Here is a 17410-nt window from a genome sequence, read left to right as displayed (position 1 = left end):
ATGAGCCAGAATCAACTTGACGGTGGTGGCTTTTAGGCTTCCGCTGGTGATGGGGGCAAAGGGTAGGGAGAGTAAGGGGATGACCAAGAGCTGTAGGGCTGCTTGTGGCCACAGACTCAGGAAGTGTGCCAGGGACTCCAAGGAGTCAAAGGCAGTGGGGCCTTTTCTGGTCAGCATGACAAGGCCTGGGAGGAGCAGGAGGACCAGGCACAGGCCTTGGTGTATTAGAAAATGAGAGAATGCCAAAAACCAGGTATACACATTTTTTAAAAGCACGTCTGAAGTTGTGTGATGAAAATAGTTTTCTTTCAGGTCTGTCTGGTCATCTCTGCTCATTTGAAAACAATACAGTACCACCACCCCCTCCTCCAAAAACCTGAGTTTCAGAGCCTCTGTGAAGGGAGGCCAGGGCCCTCTGGCCCACCTGTTCCCAGACCTTGTCCTGTCCATCGGGGCCGCTGCAGCCTATTGATGGGGGTGGGCAAGCAGGGGCAGCCCTAACTCCTGGCTTTGGCTCTCGTTTGCCCCACAGGGAACAGGAACAGGAGAAGCTGCTTCTACAGGACTGTCTTGACCTCAACTCTTTGGATCTTGATGAAGCTGATGTGACTCTCACGCCCGAGCACAGGTGGGGGGAACAGACACAGGTGAGGGGACAAGGGCCCCCAACTCAGGGGCAGAGCCCCAGCACACGCATCTAAAAGTGAAGGGCTGAAGTGTCCACCCACTCTTGGTTTTGGACAGAATGTCAGCCAGCACCTTGGTACCACTTCTGATTCTAAAGCCGCCTCCTTTTCTTAAACCCATGTTCATTTATTGATTCAGGGAGTATTTGATCACTGTGTGTCAGGATCTGGTCTGAGCCTCGGAGGACATACAGATGGTAAACCACGGCCTGCTCTGCCCCAATTGTCTGCCCAAGTTTATAGAGCCAGGTCTAGGAAAAATGACTTCACAAGACCACAGTCTGAATGAAAACTGCCATTAAAGGGGAGAATACAGCCCATGTGGCATCTTTGATCTTCCTTGTCTGGGGAAGTGAAGGTGATTCCTGTCAGTGCTGTGTTCTAGGTAAGAGCTCTGCTGGCCCTGGTTTAATTGGGCCGCTGACTGGAGAGAGGGCTGGGTTCATCTGTACCAGAGTCTCAGGGATGCTGGGGAACCGTAGTTAAATCCATTATCAAGGTACTCTGTCACCCACCTGCCTGCCTAGCCATCCATCCGCCCGTCCGCCCACCCCCATCCACCCACACGCCCACCCGCCCCATCCATCCCCCAACCCACCCACCCAGCCACCCGCCCACCCCCCTGCCCATCCAGCCACCCAGCCACCCCCCTGCCACCCAGCCACCCCCCTGCCCACCCAGCCACCCCCCTGCCCACCCAGCCGCCCGCCCACCCAGCCAGCGTTTACTGAGTGCCGTGTATGGCTGAACATTTGCCTTTTTCTCAGGTTTTCCTGATAACCATCTCGACTAGAACAGGGCTCAGCAAACTTTCTGTGAACTTTGCAAATAGGTAGCAAATATTTTAGGCTTTGAGAGCCATACAGTCTCGGTCTCAGTGACTTAACTCTGCTGTTGCCATGTGAAAGCAGCCATGGATGATAGAAAAAGAAATAAGCGTGGCTGTGTTCCAGTAAAGCTTTCTTGATAAAAGCAGGTGGTGGGCAGGATTTGGCCCACGGACTGGAGTTTGCTAACCCCTGGCCCAGGTTAGGGGTCCCCCACCCTCCCAACTGGTACCAGTTTTGACTGTGAAGGTCTGTGTGTGAATGCATTCAGATTCCCGGGGCTGAATAGCCATCTGAGATAGGCAAAAAGAACCTACTTGGACATCGCCCAGGTTGGGCTAGCCTGGGAATTTCTAATGGGGAGATCCAGAGAAAGGGTGCTGTGGATATCCCACATTGAATTCTGGAAAGACAGTGCTGGTTTTCTATCTGATGCCTCAGGAAGAGCCTGGATGGTTGCGTAAAGACTGAATTTAATCAGTGGGCTTAAGTGCTAAAGGCCTCTCACTAGACAAAAGTGGCATTATATGTGATGAGGCCAGTTTTCTAAGTCGGGACTCAGGGATTTGGTTTCCAGGTTCTCTACTCACTGGATAGCCTTGAAATTAAATCTCTTAAAAACCCTTTAGAATCTCCGTAACAAGAATAATCATTCTAGTTCTATACTCTTCTGCTGAGTACATTCAGGAAGGCAAGGCTTGGGTGTTTTGAAATTCTCTACAGAAAGTGAGTTATCTGTGCAACCAGGTTAAGATAGAAGGCGTTTCTTGCTTTGAAATCACTGGTAGTCTTCTGGGCATGTGACGTTTTGAAGTGGTAGCTTGAGAAAGCCTTTTTGACAGCAGAGACTTTTTTCCTTAGCCACTTTGAGGTGGTTGTTTTGATGTGGGATCATTTTGATGGGACTGTTCAGCTTTCTGCTTTAAAGAAAAAAAAAAAGCGCTCACTGATGTACAAAGCCTACAGCCTCTTCCACCCCAAGTGACGCCAGACTGCTGTACAAAGCCTCCAGCCTCTTCTACCCCGAGTGATGCCAGGGATGGAGCAGGAGGCCAGGGGAGGGGTGTGGGTCCGGGAAGGGGTGAGGCTGGGGGGTCAGCTGGTCACCATTGGTCAGACAAGCCACATGTGACAGGGAGTCATGTGTTTGCCACAGCTGCCCGTCTTAGAAAGGACCACCGATCATTTTAAGCAGGGTATCTGTCATGCTGTAGGAATTTGCTTGTGCCGTAAATGGACAACATCCTAAGTTCTCTGTTTCTTAAAGTTGAAAGACCTTCTGTGTGTGCTGGCGGTGAGGAGGTACTTAAACCACAATATCGTCCCTTATCCTCAGCTCAGGCCGCACAGGAACTCTTCAGTTAGATGTGTAAGAGTCATCTCCGGACTCCTAATAAAGCTCATACATTCCACTTAACATCACAGAGTCCCTTTGAAGGATAGCCTGAGGAACAGGGCTGAGGCCCCCTTACAGACGAGCCTAGTTCTTACAGACTTTTAATAATTTGTGCATTTTTTTCCTAATTATAAAAGCAACATGAGAAGCAATAGATGCTCAGAGAACTCAAATGGCAAAGAAATTAATGAAACCAATAATTATTTTACCATTTACGTGGCCATTTGCTGAGGCTGCTTCCTAAAGACTGCAGGACCAGAACCTCCCAGCTTTCTGTCATTTTTTGTGTGTGTGGTAAATATATACGTAACAGAACATTTGCCATTTCAGCAGTCTTCACATGTATGGTTCAGTGGCATTGGTCATGTTTGTGGTCTTCACATGTGTGGTTCAGTGGTGTTAGTCATGTTTGTGGTCTTTACATGTGCAGTTCAGTGCCGTTAGTCATTTTTGTGGTCTTTACATGTATGGTTCAGCGGCATTAGTCACGTTTGTAGTCTTTACATGTGCAGTTCAGTGGCATTAGTCATGTTTGTGGTCTTCACATGTACGGTTCAGTGGTGTTAGTCAGGTTTGTGGTCTTCACATGTATGGTTCAGTGGCATTAGTCATGTTTGTGGTCTTTACATGTGTGGTTCAGTGGCATTAGTCATGTTTGTGGCCTTCACATGTATGGTTCAGTGGCATGAGTCATGTTTGTGGTCTTCACATGTGTGGTTCAGTGGTGCTAGTCATGTTTGTGGTCTTTACACGTGTGGTTCAGTGGCACTAGTCATGTTTGTGGTCTTCACATGTATGCTTCAGTGGCGATAGTCATGTTTGTGGTCTTCAGATGTATGGTTCAGTGGTATGAGTCATGTTTGTGGTCTTGTTCATCCATCACCCTTACCCGTTCCCAAGTTTTCCAGTCACCCATAGGAGCCCAGAGTCCCCTAAGCATTGAGTCCTCCTCTTCCTCTCCCTCCTGCCCAGTTGTGCCATTTACTCCTCCTGGCCACCCTGTGAAGTCAGTCATGCCTTACCTTGATCACTTGGCCAGAGATCAAGACAGGTTCCGGCCGACTGGCCAGTGGGTCGCTGGCTTCACAGCTTCACCCCCAGAACTCGAGGTGCCGGATCCCAATGGGAGCCTCGAAGGCTGCTCCTCCTTTGTCTTCACTGAGAGACAGTGGGCCCAGCTGGGAAGCAGAAATGGGCCCTCTTCTGCTGAGAGGAGGCCAGCCAGTGGCTTAGCCTGTTTGACTTTGTTGCTGTTGTTGTTGTTAAATGCACGTCCTGCTGAACAGAATCAAGCAGAACACACTTGTACGAAGTAAACAGGAAATGTCTGCTTTCACACCTCCCTCCCCCAAATCCTGTTCCCCAGGGGTAACCCCATATCATAGTTGGGAGTACCTTTCCAGACACATACGTGTGTGGGTGTTGTGAGTGGGCACATATGTCTGTGTGTGAGTATGTAACACACAAATGTGCGCACACACACGTACTCTTCTGCGACATGCTGTTTCTGGCCAGCGTTCTGCCGTGGCCAGTGCCCATGTCAGGCTCTCGTCCTGATGGGAGTTACCTCGTACTTTGGACTCATCTTCACTGCCCCCATTTCCTGTCTCCTCCTAAATTGGCCATCGAGTCCTAAAAATTTTTATGCTCCTCAGTACCTTCTTCACCCTGTTCCTTCCTGCCAGTGGGCCCAACTCAGACCTGCTAAGTCAGCTCTCTGATCAGGGCAGGGCCGGGGAATCTGCATTTTAGTGAGCTCCTGGGTGGTCTTCATTATCACTAAAGCCTGAGGCTGCTCGCCAAGAGGAAGCATCCGGCTCCCTGGTCAGGCGTTTGAGATGCCCCGTGAGCTGTCACCCTCTGTCCCACAGCCTGGCCCCTGCCCTCACTAAGCTTGCCTGACACACCCTGCCCTTCTGTGGGTCTGTGCTTCTGCCTTTGCTGCCTCCTTCCCCCGACTGGCTGCACTGAGCACTTCTCTCCTGTGCCCCTGCCCCACCCTATAGGCAGCTTTGTGGATTCACTTAGCAGACAGAATCCCAGGGATTTCAGCTTTCAAAGGGCAGCCCACACCTGGCACATAGTAGGCACTCAGTAGAAGTTTGAACTGAACCAGTGGGTCTGGGACTGGGCTCCTGGCCTAATGCCCTGGTTGGAGGGGTTGGGGTGTGCTGACAAGGGATGAGGGCACAGTGGAGGGCACCCTCTTAGTCTTAGTCTGATGGGCTCTTCCTCCAACAGCAGGTGGCGCTGTCCACCCTGGGCGTCCCTACACCGGGACTGTCAAGGGCAGGCAAGCAGGCAATACCTGTCTCTTCTGAAGCCCTTTGGCTCTGGGGTTGGGGATGTGGTGCCCACTGCTCTCTGAAGGGGCAGCCACCTGACCTCTCCTGGGCCCCCTTCCAAGCTGCAAAGCCAGGAGCCCTGCTGATGTGGCATCTCCTGACTCTGCTTTGCCAGGATGCTGGTGGAGAAGTTCTCTGTGTCGCAGCAGGTCATCCCACAGGTCCACCCGGGGGAGGCCGTGTTTCTGCCCACGTGTCACCCTCAGCCGCACGTCCTGGACTGTTCACAACTAAAACCTTGCAGCTACCTCGAAGGGCTGTTCCTCAGGTACGTGTGCTCATGGGCCCAGGGATAGGGCGACCCCACACAAGGAAACCCAAAACCGTGTTACTGGCCAGTTGGAGTACATTTGTCTACTTTTAGGGCTGTAGATAAAAAAGTCATACGTGTCTACTTATAGCATTTAGTTTACCAGTTTAGGTGCACGTACTAAATATCCTACGTTATATCAAATATTAAATCATTTATTTATGAGATGGCTGCCCACAGGGAGCTTAAGTCAGTGCTCTGCCAGGATCACAGGCTGAGAGGATGGCGAAGGGGCTGCCCTCCCCCGTGGTGAGCACAGAGGGAGGCAGCCTCTGCCGTCTGTTCCTGCCTCATCAGGGCTTGAGTGCAGGAGTGTTGTGCTCTCATCCAGCGACTCAGGGCATGCTTACGTCTACTTCATTAATTCTCTTGTTGTTGTTGGGTGCCACTGAGCTGATTCTGACTTATAGCAACCCCGTGTGGCAGAGTAGAACTGCCCCATAGGGTCTTCGGGCCGTAATCTTCACAGAAGCAGGTAGCCAGGTCTTCTGTCCCGTGGAGCAGCTGGTGGCAGCTGAGCGTTTTACCGTTGTGTCTCCAGAGCTCCTTTTATGCGTTCTGAATCCACCGTGTTCTGTAACATAAAGAGAACCCTAGGCACTTTAATGTGTTTCCTTTACAACTTACTGTGGAAACCCTCAGACACAAAGAGACGCAGAGGGGACGGCGTAATGTACTTTGATGGACGATCACCCAGCCTCAACCACGATCAACCCAGGGCCCAGCCAGTCTTTTCTCATCTGTAGCCCTGCCCACCGACCCCAACTGCCTGCCCACGCACCCCCGGGATTAATTTTAAACAAATCTCGTGCTCGATGATTTAATCTGTGATTATTTCAGTTTGCCGCTCTGAAAGATAAGACTCCGTTTTCAGATACATCGGTGCTGATGGTATAATAGCAATTCCTTAGTGTCAGTGATGCAGCCGATGCTCACATTTCCTCATGTGTCTTTCTGTGTTTTCTATCAGTGATGTGAAAAAAAAAAAAAAACTAAATAAGGCCCACAGATTGCAGTCAAACGGTAATAACGTCACTGACAGAGTAACGTCGCACTGCTCTGGTGCTTCAGCGCTTGTCACTTGTCTTCATTCTTTTTTGACATACAGCTTATTTCCAACCTTTCCCTGCTGTAAACAACATGGTGGAGAATGTTCCATGCATAAATATTTGTCTGGAGGTCCAGATGATATTCCTTGACGTGAAATTATTGGGTCTGAGTATATGAACGTTGTAAGGGCTTATGTTGCCAAATCGATGCATTGGAATTATGGTATTGGTGAAGAATATTGAATATACCACAAACTGCCAGAAGAATGAACAAATCTGTCTTGCAAGAAGTACAGCCAGGATGCTCCTTAGAAGTGAGGATGGCGAGACTTCATCTTATGTACTTCGAACATGTTATCAGGAGGGATCAGTCCCTGGAGAAGGACGTCACGCTTGGTAAAGTACGGGATCAGCAAAAAAGAGAAAGACCCTCAACGAGACAGATTGACACAGGGGCTGCAACAGTGGGCTCAGACATAGTAGCAGTTATGAGGATGGCGCAGGACCAGGCAGTGTTTCAGTCTGTCGTACATAGGGTCGCTATGAGTCGGGACCAACTTGACAGCATCTAACAACACTATTGCCAAATTGAGAAGGTATCTAATCAAAAGGTAATAGAAAGGGTGGGGAGGATAAATGAAGGGAAAAGAAAGGAGATAGTGGAAATGGGAAGGGGAGGGACAAAGAAAGAGCTGGAAAGAAGGCGAGAAGAGAGAGGAGAAAGGAAGGCGTTTTCTGCGCTGGTCTGGCCTCTTGGTTTGTGCTAACAGCACATTTTCCTTTACCGACTTGATGGAGGAGCAGGCACTGCTTGACAGATGAGGTGGCCTGTGGAGCAGTGACCTGGGATCAGAGTGGCCCAGCCAGAAGGGGCCAGGTGGCTGCCCGGCTTCCGTGGAGTGAGAAGTTCAGACCCTCCTCCAGCAAATACGATAACGACTATGGTGGGAGGTAGTGGTGCACCTGCCTAAGCTCCGTTGCTTTGGGGACTCCTGCAGCTTTCTGGAAGAGTGCCCTCCGTGCTACTCACAGTCGGGGACTCCTGCCAGGCAGTGGGGAAGGGCCACTTTGACTTTGTGAAGGTTAGAATTTTATTTCCTGTTGATGCCAAGGACAAGTCCAGACACAAGAGTGGGCAGTACTGGCTGCTGAATAATTATCCTGGTGCGTCCAGCCTGAAACGTGAAAATTAAGAATAAAAGGTTATTTGATCTTTTAAAAAAATCAGTCGATTCAGTTTCCTGCCATACAAAAAGTTAACACTTTGTGAGAGCACAGGCAAGTTTATTTTCCAGATTTTCTACAGTGAACACATACCGTGTTTATCATTAGGGAATAAAGGAGTGAGCGCTGTTTGTTTTTAACCACCTCTTGAAGTAGATTGACTTCTCTTCACCCTTTTGTGAAGAGGAAATTCTTGGCACAGATTAAGCAAGCTGCATTTGTCTCAGACCACAGAGCAGCCAGGAGAGGCTGACCCGGTTCCGAGGGAGCTCCAGGCGGCATCTTGCTGGAATGGCCCTCGGTGGTTTTCTGTGCGAGGATGCTTCTGCCCAGGGCCACAGAGGTGAGAGTGACGGTGATGGTCAGGACCCCCTCTCATTCATCATGGACTGCACGTGTAACCTCATAGCAGTTCCCTGGGCCCCAAGTCACATGCCTTCGTGACCGCTGTTGGTACCAGCGACTTCCTCCTGCCTGGACTGCACCTCAGAAGGAAACCAAACCTTCCCGAGTAGAACAGCTTTGGGAGCAACGCCCACACACCGCTCCTTCCACAGGAAGCGGAGAGATTGCCTGCTGAATTATTCATGGCCCCCAGGCCCCCTGCTGTGCTCACTGCCAGCAGACGCTGGGCTGCAGAAATGCCCCTGTGTGGGAGTGTCAGAATGCACATTTGTCCACCCTGTATTCCTGGCCCCGGGCAGGTGCATCTGCCACTATTGGGGTGCAGGGCTGGGTGTGCCCCGAGGAACCCGAGTCCCACACACAGCACAGGTGCGCCCCCGTGGAGACTGAGCCGGCAGGAGAAAGCAGGTGGTGGGTGTGTCAGAGCCGCGTCAGCAAGAAATGACTCATAGCGACCCTGTAGGACAGAGTAGAACTGCCCCATAGGGTTTCCAAGAAGCAGCTGGCAGATTTGAATGGCTGACCTTTTAGTTAGCAGCGGTAGCTCTTAACCACTGAGCAGCCACCCTTTAGCTCTTTGAAACAGGGGTGGAATAAATCCAGCCTCTAGGGAGCGTGGATGGGGCTGAGCTGCCCACCTGGCCGCAACCGGCCTGAAAGCAGTGAGCCAATGGAAGCAGCTGAGCGGGGTTTTGCTGGGCGTGATGAAGGTGTTAGCCAGGGAGCAGGTCCTGAGGATCCCTGGGTTCCGGTGGGGGTGATTCTTGTATGTCTTTAAACAAAGGAAAGAGAGGAAACGAAGATGGTGAGCAGCAGGGAAAGCTTTGACCTTTCTTTGTTTCTGTTCTGCTCCGACATTCTCTTGAAACCTTCGTTTGAATAACTCGGCAAATGTGCAGAAATTGATCCTGTATAAGTAACTACGTGGGTGCCGATGCCTCTGCCAGTGTTTGGGATTCCCAAGGCATTTAGAGACTGCCTGCTGGGACAGCTGCCCGTGAGACAGATGAGGAGGTAGAGGCTAGAAGAATCTTTATTTGAACGTTGCCAGGAACAGCCATTGCAAGGACGAGGCTGGGGCTCTGCTCCAGAAGCCCGACACGCTGAACCAAGCTGGTTCCTTCTTTGGTTTTCTACTCGTTTTGTATGTTTTCCCTTTTGGGCTCATTTCCTCCCCTCCCTTCCTTCTCCTCCTGTGGGTAGGAGGGGTAGAAGCAGACATCTGCCCTGTGTCATTGTGATAACGGTTGGGGATTAGCAGCGTCTGATTGTGGCTGCTCTAGTCACCTTCCCAAGCAAAGGACCCAGGCTCCCAAAGAGACCTTCCCTGTGCTGGGATGATCAGGGCTGACAGCTGACAGCTGGGCCCGCCTGGCACCCACTGCTGATGAAGTCTCTGCTCCTCCCGTCTCACTCCAGGCCCCCCCGCCCCCCCCCGCCACATTCCCAGGATATGTAGGGACCCTTAGCATGCTGGCTTTACTGCAGGAAAAGGCCCACACCCTGATATCTTGTCAGTGTTGTTGATTTATGGCCCTGATGTCGGTTTTTGTAAATCTAATATTATCAGGAGGGATGAGTCCCTGGAGGACATCATGCTTGGTAAAGTAGAGGGTCAGTGAAAAAGAGGAAGACCCTCAGCGAGATGGATTGACACAGTGGCTGCAACAATGGGCTCAAACACAGCAACGATTGTGAAAATGGCACAGGACTGGGCAGTGTTTCGTTCTTTTGTACGTAGAGTCACTGTGAGCTGGAACCAACTTGATGGCACCTGACAACAAAAACAGTGGTTAATTCTACAATCTAAGTGTTTGAGTTTTCACCAGCCCCTCTCCCCAGAGCCCCCAGGCCCACTTTTCCACCAGGCCCCTCCTCCTAGGTGCTGCTGGGGGTACGCTCCTCCCTGCCCCAGAGACTGAGCGGCTTCTGCACGTGTGGCCCGTCCTCTTGGCCAAGCCCAAGGTTACCTTATGCGGCTGGCCTTGTCTCTTCCCCTGGACCGTGTGAAAGCGCTCGCGGTTCAGCTGAGGTGAGGCAGCACGATTCTGGTGCTGAGCAGACGCTCCTGGCTTGTGACAGAGCCTGCAGAAGAGACTGCTCGCATCTCTTCTAGCCCTAGACAAAGAATTCCTTGAAAGCCAGTGACTTCAAGGCAGAGCAGGGATGTGCCCTTTCTCCTATCTCTTGCTCCTGGTGTTGCAGCCGAAATCTCACTCCACAACAGTGAACTCAGAGACAGATCCCTTCTCTGGCAGAAACTGCTCTCAGGCCAGCATAGCAGAAGGGAGGCACTGGCAGGGAGGGGTGTTTCTCCCCCGAGCGCAGCAGTTGGCAGTGTGTTGATCTGAGCCAACAGGGGCTTGTACAATCAGTTCCCCCACCGAGAAGCTGGCTGCATGCCCTCCGACCAGAATGCCAGAGCACGTCTCTCCGTAGAACCCCTGGAGCACCAGCCTCCTGGCCACAGGACCGCTGGCAGGGTCACTGCCCGTTTGAGAGGTCCCCCACACTTTGTCTCCTTGGGGATTGTCTGCTTCCTGGGTGCTGTGTGCTTGCTTTAGCCATGCTTCTTGGTACACGCCCTCAGGGTCAGCCTGTGAGCACGTGTCCCCGCGGACATCCGTGCGTCCAGGCACGTGGGGTGGAGGAGGGTGTGCCAGCAGCCCTGGAGCGCACGTGTGTTTGCATGTACAAACAGAGGGCTGTGTTAGAGGAGTGAACGCCACCGCAGCAGGAACAAAGCTGCTTTCTTCTCTGAACTTAAAATATTTAGGGGGAAAAAAGTACAGTTTGTAAACTGCCTGGACATCCTCAGAGAGACAGCAGCTTGGCTTGGGGGAAAATCTCTCTTTGGGAGCATTCTGTCCCTGGTGGAATAAAACATGATGTCCTTTAAAAAAGGAAAGAAGAAGGGAGGGGAAGATGATGGGGCTGGCAGAGGAGATTTCTATCTGGGGTCATGACTGCAATCTGAATTGTTCTTTGCATGGATTGGACATTAAAAAGAAGAACGGACGTGAAACTACTTGTTCCTTTCCTGGAATCCGTACTGTCTTTAGGACAGATCTAGAGTGAGGGCAAAAGAGTACTCACGAAACAGACAGGAGAAGAACCCTACCCCAAACCCAGTGGCTCCAGGGATGGCCAGGAGTGCCGGCAGGGGTGGGGGGGTTGGTGAGAAAGTCCAGCAAACCCCTCTAAAATGACTTTCGAAGCATCTTTCACCAGAGGTCCTGAAACCACATGGAATAGTCTAGCTCCTCACTCTGCAAGTCAGGCTGTCCTCCACGGCTGGCGATCAAAGTGTGGCGCCTTTCCATGTCAGCAGTTTGATTTTTTTTTTTTAATTGTGGCAAAATACGTAACATTTACCAGTTCATGCATTTTTACGTGTACGATTCAGTGACATTAATTACATCTGCCTGGTTGGGTGACCAGCCCCACTATCCGTTCCCAAATTTTTAGCAGTCTGACTTTGAGAGCCCCTATTAGAAGGAAACCAGGGCTCCTGGCACGGAGGTTAAAATGCCCAGCTGCTAACCAGAAGGTTGGTGGCTCAAACCCACCAGCAGCTCTGTGGGAGGAAGATGTGGTAGTCTGCTTCTGTAAAGATTTCAGCCCTGGAAACCCTGAGCTCCAGCGTTGTTGTGAGTCGGAGTCAACTCTACGCCAGCGGGTTGGTTTGGTTGGCTTTGTTAGACAGGAGAGGTGCAGTGAGATGTCCTGACAGAAAAGCCGCTTGTGGCCCCGGCTGTGTGAGGAGCCCAGGCCCTGCTACCTGTCGGTTCTGGGACAATTGCTGCTCAGATGGCTTCCGAAGAATCCGTATGGAATCCTCATTTGCTGTTTCCTTCCCGGAATTTCCCCGTTCTGGGCCCCTTTCTGTTATTTCCCCATCTTCTTGGGTGTCCCATTTGTTTTGGAAAAATACAGGCTGCAGCAGAAATGCTCTGTGTAACCAGACCCCAGGCGCAGGCTGTGGCCCAGGTGGCAGTCCTGCCTGCCTGTGCGGCCCGGAGCCGGCTGTGAAGAGGCTGACTCCTGGGCTCTCCCCACCTGGCCTGGGGTCCTTTTGTGATCCTGGTACAAACCTCACTTCCCCCCTGCCAAATGGAAGAGACAAAACGTGTTACCCAGTCATGTGCTCAGGACACCTTGCAGCACGTTCGTGGGAGGCACGAGGGAAAAGCAGCTGATTCTGGGGACGGTGGTTCTCCTCGCAGCGCCTGGCCTCCAAGGCCCTAAAAGCGTTTTTGTCAATCCTAACCCCGAAGGGCTTCCTGGCGTCCTGGTGACGCTGAACGATGAGAATCTCCTGCAGCTTCAGGGGGCCAGGATGCAGAGTGGTCTCTGTGAGCAGAGGCTGCTGACCACGGGCAGGGCAGGTGGCAGGGCCTGGAGTCCACCCCTAACCTCACCTGCTCTGTCCCCACAGCTCCCCACCGGCCCAGCAGCTGTCCTTCCTCCGCAGGGGCCTCCTGAGCAACCTCTACCTGCACAGGCCCGACTGCCCGGTCCCCCTGCTCCAGTGGCTGTTCCAGGTGAGGAGCGCAGACCCGCCACTAGGTGGCGAAGCATTCCAGCCTGATAGCCCTGCAGGTCCCCGCTGGCAGCACCAGGGGGCGGAGCATTCCAGCCTGATAGCCCTGCAGGTCCCCGCTGGCAGCACTAGGGGGCGGGGCATTCCAGCCTGATAGCCCTGCAGGTCCCCGCTGGCAGCTGGCAGGAAGGGCTGCACACTTCACCTCTTCTTGCCTTGGGTGCTTATCCCAGACTTGAGCGGAAGGAGTAATGCTTACCGAGCACTGATCCTTGTGGGGGGGGGTCTCACAGCACTGGCACCGAGCCAGGAGCCTCTGCTTCCCCCCAGGGCGTGTTGCCATGAGGGGTTTGCTGGCCTTCCAAGCTTTCTAAGGGGCCTCGCACTCCAAGTAGACTTGCAGTCTAATCTCAGTGATCTCATCCCTGCCACTTTGTCAGTGCTTCCTTTATGTCAGAGCTCATCTCTCTGACAGTCTCAGTTCCTGGCCCCCTACTCCTCATCCCATGAGCAGGGGAGTGGTGCTCTGGGCCCCTGCAGCCCTGCAATGATGGCGGAATGGGGACCCTCATGAATTTGGAAAAGCCTAGAAGAGCTGCACCATTTGCCCCAGTTTATTCCGTCCTGGTTGCTGCAGGCACTTTTAGCCTTGAGGGAACCCGTAGTCTGCCTGGGGTTTGAGACCTTTGCTCATAGAATGACAGAAGCTGGCAGGGATCACCAAGGCACCAGCTGCTATGATTTGAACGCAAGGCATGAGGATGCTGGCCTTGACCCCCATCCAGGAACCTCCCTGCCTGGGGATGGGCAAGTCGCAAGTCCTGGCTGGTACTGTTCCTGCCAGTTGGAGCCTGGACCACAGCTGTAAATCGGAGCCACCATCCCAGGCAGATTATTCAAGGGAGTCAGCCTTGGCAGGCTGGCCGCCTTCTGGAAGAGCCCTCTGGGGCTCTCCTCCTTCCTTGGGGGTCCTTCCTACTGCCTCACCCTGCCCCAGGGGAAGAAGGCGTCCTCAGCTCTTGGGGCCCTCTCGTGGTTCTTGCTCTTGCCCCTCCTCTCAGCGTGGCAGGGTCCTGGGTGAGTAACAGGGAACAGTGCAGCCATTATTCTTTGTCCCCGGCACTGCTGCTTCTCTTTGCTCCTTGCACAGTCTGTGACAGAATGCACAATAGGGCATTGGGAGGCACAGAGGTCAGCCGAGACTCGCCCACAGAGAGTCCTTGTCTGACCCTGACATGGCGTGGGCGCCTCCTCTGCTGGTCGGTCTCTGTGAGGGGTGGGTGAGCCTTCCCTGCTGCCCCTTCCCACGTCCATGCTGCCATAGAACCAGGAGTCCAGGACCGAACTCTGAGTCAGATGGGCCAGGTTTGAACTTTGTTTCTGCCACTTACTAGCTGTGCGTGACCTGGGGCAAGCTCCTTAAAGTCACCACTGTACCTCAGTTTCTTACTTTGTTAACTGGGTCCCTTAGTACCACCTAAGGGTTGGCTGACTAGTCCTGTAATTGTCCTTGTGGTCCTCCCACAGCTCTGCTCAGGGCCTGGGCTAGCACAGAGGCTTCAGTTCACTCTCTTCAGGAAGAAGAAACGAATGTTCCTCCGTCCCCCACGACTAAAGCCAGATCAGTTAAGGGGTGTACTTGGCTTTGGGAGCCTCATGGACGGACTCTGCCCAGTGTCTCTGGGGCAGGGGTAGAGGAGGGGCCTGATAGCTACCAAGCTCAGTGACTGTGCACAGGCCTTAGCAAGAATGAACCCTAAAAGTTCACTTCTGAGGTTTTGGTTTTTTTGAAACTTAGAATATGTTTTGCCATAATAGCAGTGATACTTGTTCATTCTTTCATTCATTCATTCATCAGACCTGAATCCTTTACAGTTGTTCCACAGTGAGGCAAGAGGTCCAGGCCTTTGGACCCTAGCAATGACCAGTTATCAGATGCAGTCTGCACTTGGGGAGGGGCCGTGACCTTGGGCAAGATACCTCCTTTCCTCCTAGGGTAATGCCCCCAGAGAGGGGATGAGAGCCTCAGACCTGAAAAGGGGTGCGGACCACTGCTTCCACTCTACCTGGTCGGCAACCTCCCACTCCTCCTGACCCCAGCGGGAAGTACAGGTGGTTATACGCCCAGCTGGCACACCCTGGGATAGCATCGCCCACTGTGTACAGGAGTGGTGCTGCCAAGGTGCTTGGCCCTCCTCTGAGGCCTGGCCTTGTCTGTGTGTCCCTCGACGGGATAGCAGTAGTGGGGAGGTGCTGTCCCATTGCTCATGCCATGCTGTATTCTTTCCACATCCTAAATCCCCAGTATGACCCTGGCCTCAAGGGGTATCCAAACAAGGATCCCAGTGATCTCGAGTCAGGGGGTGAGCCCCCACGTTGCGTGAGGGGGTGCGTTCTGCCCCAGGGACCTCCCTGAGCTGGTGGTGTTAGACAACCATAAGTTAAGAAAGTTAAGAGGCTGCCCTGGCAACAATGCAAGGATCACGGAGGGGGGCTGACCCTGCCATTGTCAGCTGACCATGGTCAGTACTTGTGAGCTCACTCTCCCCCGATGCTGGCCTAGCCCCGGAAGGCATGGTGTGACCGCACGGAGTGAGGGGCAGAAGGACCAGGACTCCCACCCTGGGAGGTGAATGGAGTAGGAGGAAACAAAGATGGTGTCAAATCACAGTGACCTAGGCTTGAGTTCTGGCTTGACTGCTTTTATTAGCTGTGTCACCTTGGGGAAGTTTCTTCATCTCTCAGTTTGGTTCCCTCGTCTGTAAAATGGGAATAATGTTACCCTTCTACCTCGTGGATTTGTGAGGGTTAAATGGGATAATGTACTTTGACTGACCCATGGTGGCCCCTGAAGAGGTTTGCTACTATTACTCCATAGGAATAAGGGGCTAACTCATTTTTTCTCTTCCTAGTTGCTGACATGGCCTCCAGAAACTTCTTCGGAAGCCTTTGGTCTCCTGTGGGATCTCAGCACGGATAGGCTCTTCCATCCACCCGGTCAGTATGGGAGTGTGGGGTAGAGACTGACACTCCGCATACCCAGGCTTGGGAGCTTGGATGGTACGCGACTCTGGTACCCCTGGGAGGCGAGCACAGGGACGATGTGCTGGCAGAGACGTTGCATCACTTGGGACATGGCCACATCAGGCCATCTTTGGCTCTGGCTCCAGCGTTAGTAACAAGCTGAGCCAGCAGGCTCTTTGGCACCTTGGTTGGGCCTCAGATCCAGATCACCATGGCCAGGTCAAGGCTGACCTCACAGAATCTGGGGATCCAGGGGCAGGCCAGGGAAGCTGGGTTCAGACTGAGGCTGTCTCTGGGTCCAAATGGATGGATTTCTCCCAAGTTCTCCCTGAGAGCCCTGGCTTGCATGGGAGGGTTCCAGGAACGTCTCTGTCAAATCAGGGAAGCTCCTTGGCCGGGAGTCACGGGGTGGGGGGAGGGGGGTGGGGGGGAGGGGCAAGGCTGCCACCTACTGCCAGCTGCCAGCCCTCCGCACTGAGAGGTCAGCAGAGCCCCAAGGTTTGTCAGACTGGAGTGACAGCCTCGAGCCTGAACCTTTGTCTTGGCAGTTAGGGGGTGTGTTTAAGTCATCTTTATTCTTTGATGATGTTCAGAGTTCCATAGAAGCAATTAATTTCCCCTTTGTGGTTGCACCCTTCCTAGTCTGTCATCATTTGGTACCTGAATGTAGACACTTTGGCACCAAAACTATCGTGTAACCAGTCAGAGTTGCTTACAGCAGACAGTGAGAGGCATCGGCCGTGCCCAGACGCGCCTCTGCCCCAGCTTAGCCTGCCCTCCCTCGGAGCGTGAAAGCACACAGCTCTCAAGGCCAAGGTTATGGGCCCATGATGCACAAATCGCTCCCTTTGAATCCTGCTTCTGTGTCACTCCTGCTTCAGGAATTGGCTGAGCTGGGGGACCATCTGTCAAATCAGAGCACTCCAGACTCCTCCCTCCCCCCCCCAACCCGCTAACCGCTGTCTTCTGAACAGCACCAGCCTCAGCCTCCTCTCCCTTTTTGTAACCTTTGCCCCCGCAGCCCAGGCTGCCCTTTGGAGCCTCTGCAGCCCCCTCTGCAGCATGCCTGCCCTTTTGGAGAACAGAGGCCTCCCTTGTTTTGCTGTCTCCCTCCATGCACTGCTCCACAGTGCCCCCGCAGAGACAGAGGGGACATTCCACTCTCCCTGGCTGGTGTCCATGCTGAGGGCCCAGGGGTGGCCCCCTGAGTCCCAGCCTATGCTTCCCATGGACAGTACCTGAGATCCCAGCCCAGGATAGCCCAGGCTCTGGTGTGAAATGTGATTCGGTCCCCTGCTCCGTAGAACAGACCCTGTCCTGGAGAATTCCCTACCTGAGGTCGGGCTGTTGGTTGATGAGGGCAGAGTCAAAGGCTGGGCTTGAGCAAAGAGCCACATGTCAGTGAGCCCACCCACTGAAAGCTGGGACTGCAAATCCCTCCGCGAGCCCCCCAGTGTGTGAGGCGTTTCTGAGGCTGAATTGGATCCGGCACCGGCACCAATACAGAAGTCAGCCGCATTCCTCAGGATTTGTTGGCAACCAGACTGCTCGAGTGCCCTTTGTGGGGCCTGCCACAGACCCCTGGGGCTGCACCCCCTCCC

General features: G+C 53.1%; 1 protein-coding gene across 1 annotated transcript in view; it reads left to right on the top strand.

The window, feature by feature from the left end:
• The first annotated feature begins 3201 nt into the window (after nucleotides 1-3201).
• The window catches only part of FAM178B (family with sequence similarity 178 member B), a 91875-nt gene continuing 77666 nt past the window's right edge, over nucleotides 3202-17410 (top strand). The window contains exons 1-3 of the mRNA XM_023541120.2: nucleotides 3202-5522; nucleotides 12681-12786; nucleotides 15698-15782. Of these exons, the coding sequence (XP_023396888.2) occupies nucleotides 5371-5522; nucleotides 12681-12786; nucleotides 15698-15782 (343 nt within the window). The 5' untranslated portion in view covers nucleotides 3202-5370. The remainder of the gene's footprint in view (nucleotides 5523-12680; nucleotides 12787-15697; nucleotides 15783-17410) is intronic.

Source organism: Loxodonta africana, chromosome 15, assembly GCF_030014295.1.
Source record: "Loxodonta africana isolate mLoxAfr1 chromosome 15, mLoxAfr1.hap2, whole genome shotgun sequence".
In the NCBI taxonomy this organism is placed as follows: Eukaryota; Metazoa; Chordata; class Mammalia; order Proboscidea; family Elephantidae; genus Loxodonta; species Loxodonta africana.
The sequence above is the reverse complement of the archived record's forward strand: the minus strand, read 5'-3'. Positions and strand labels throughout refer to the sequence as shown.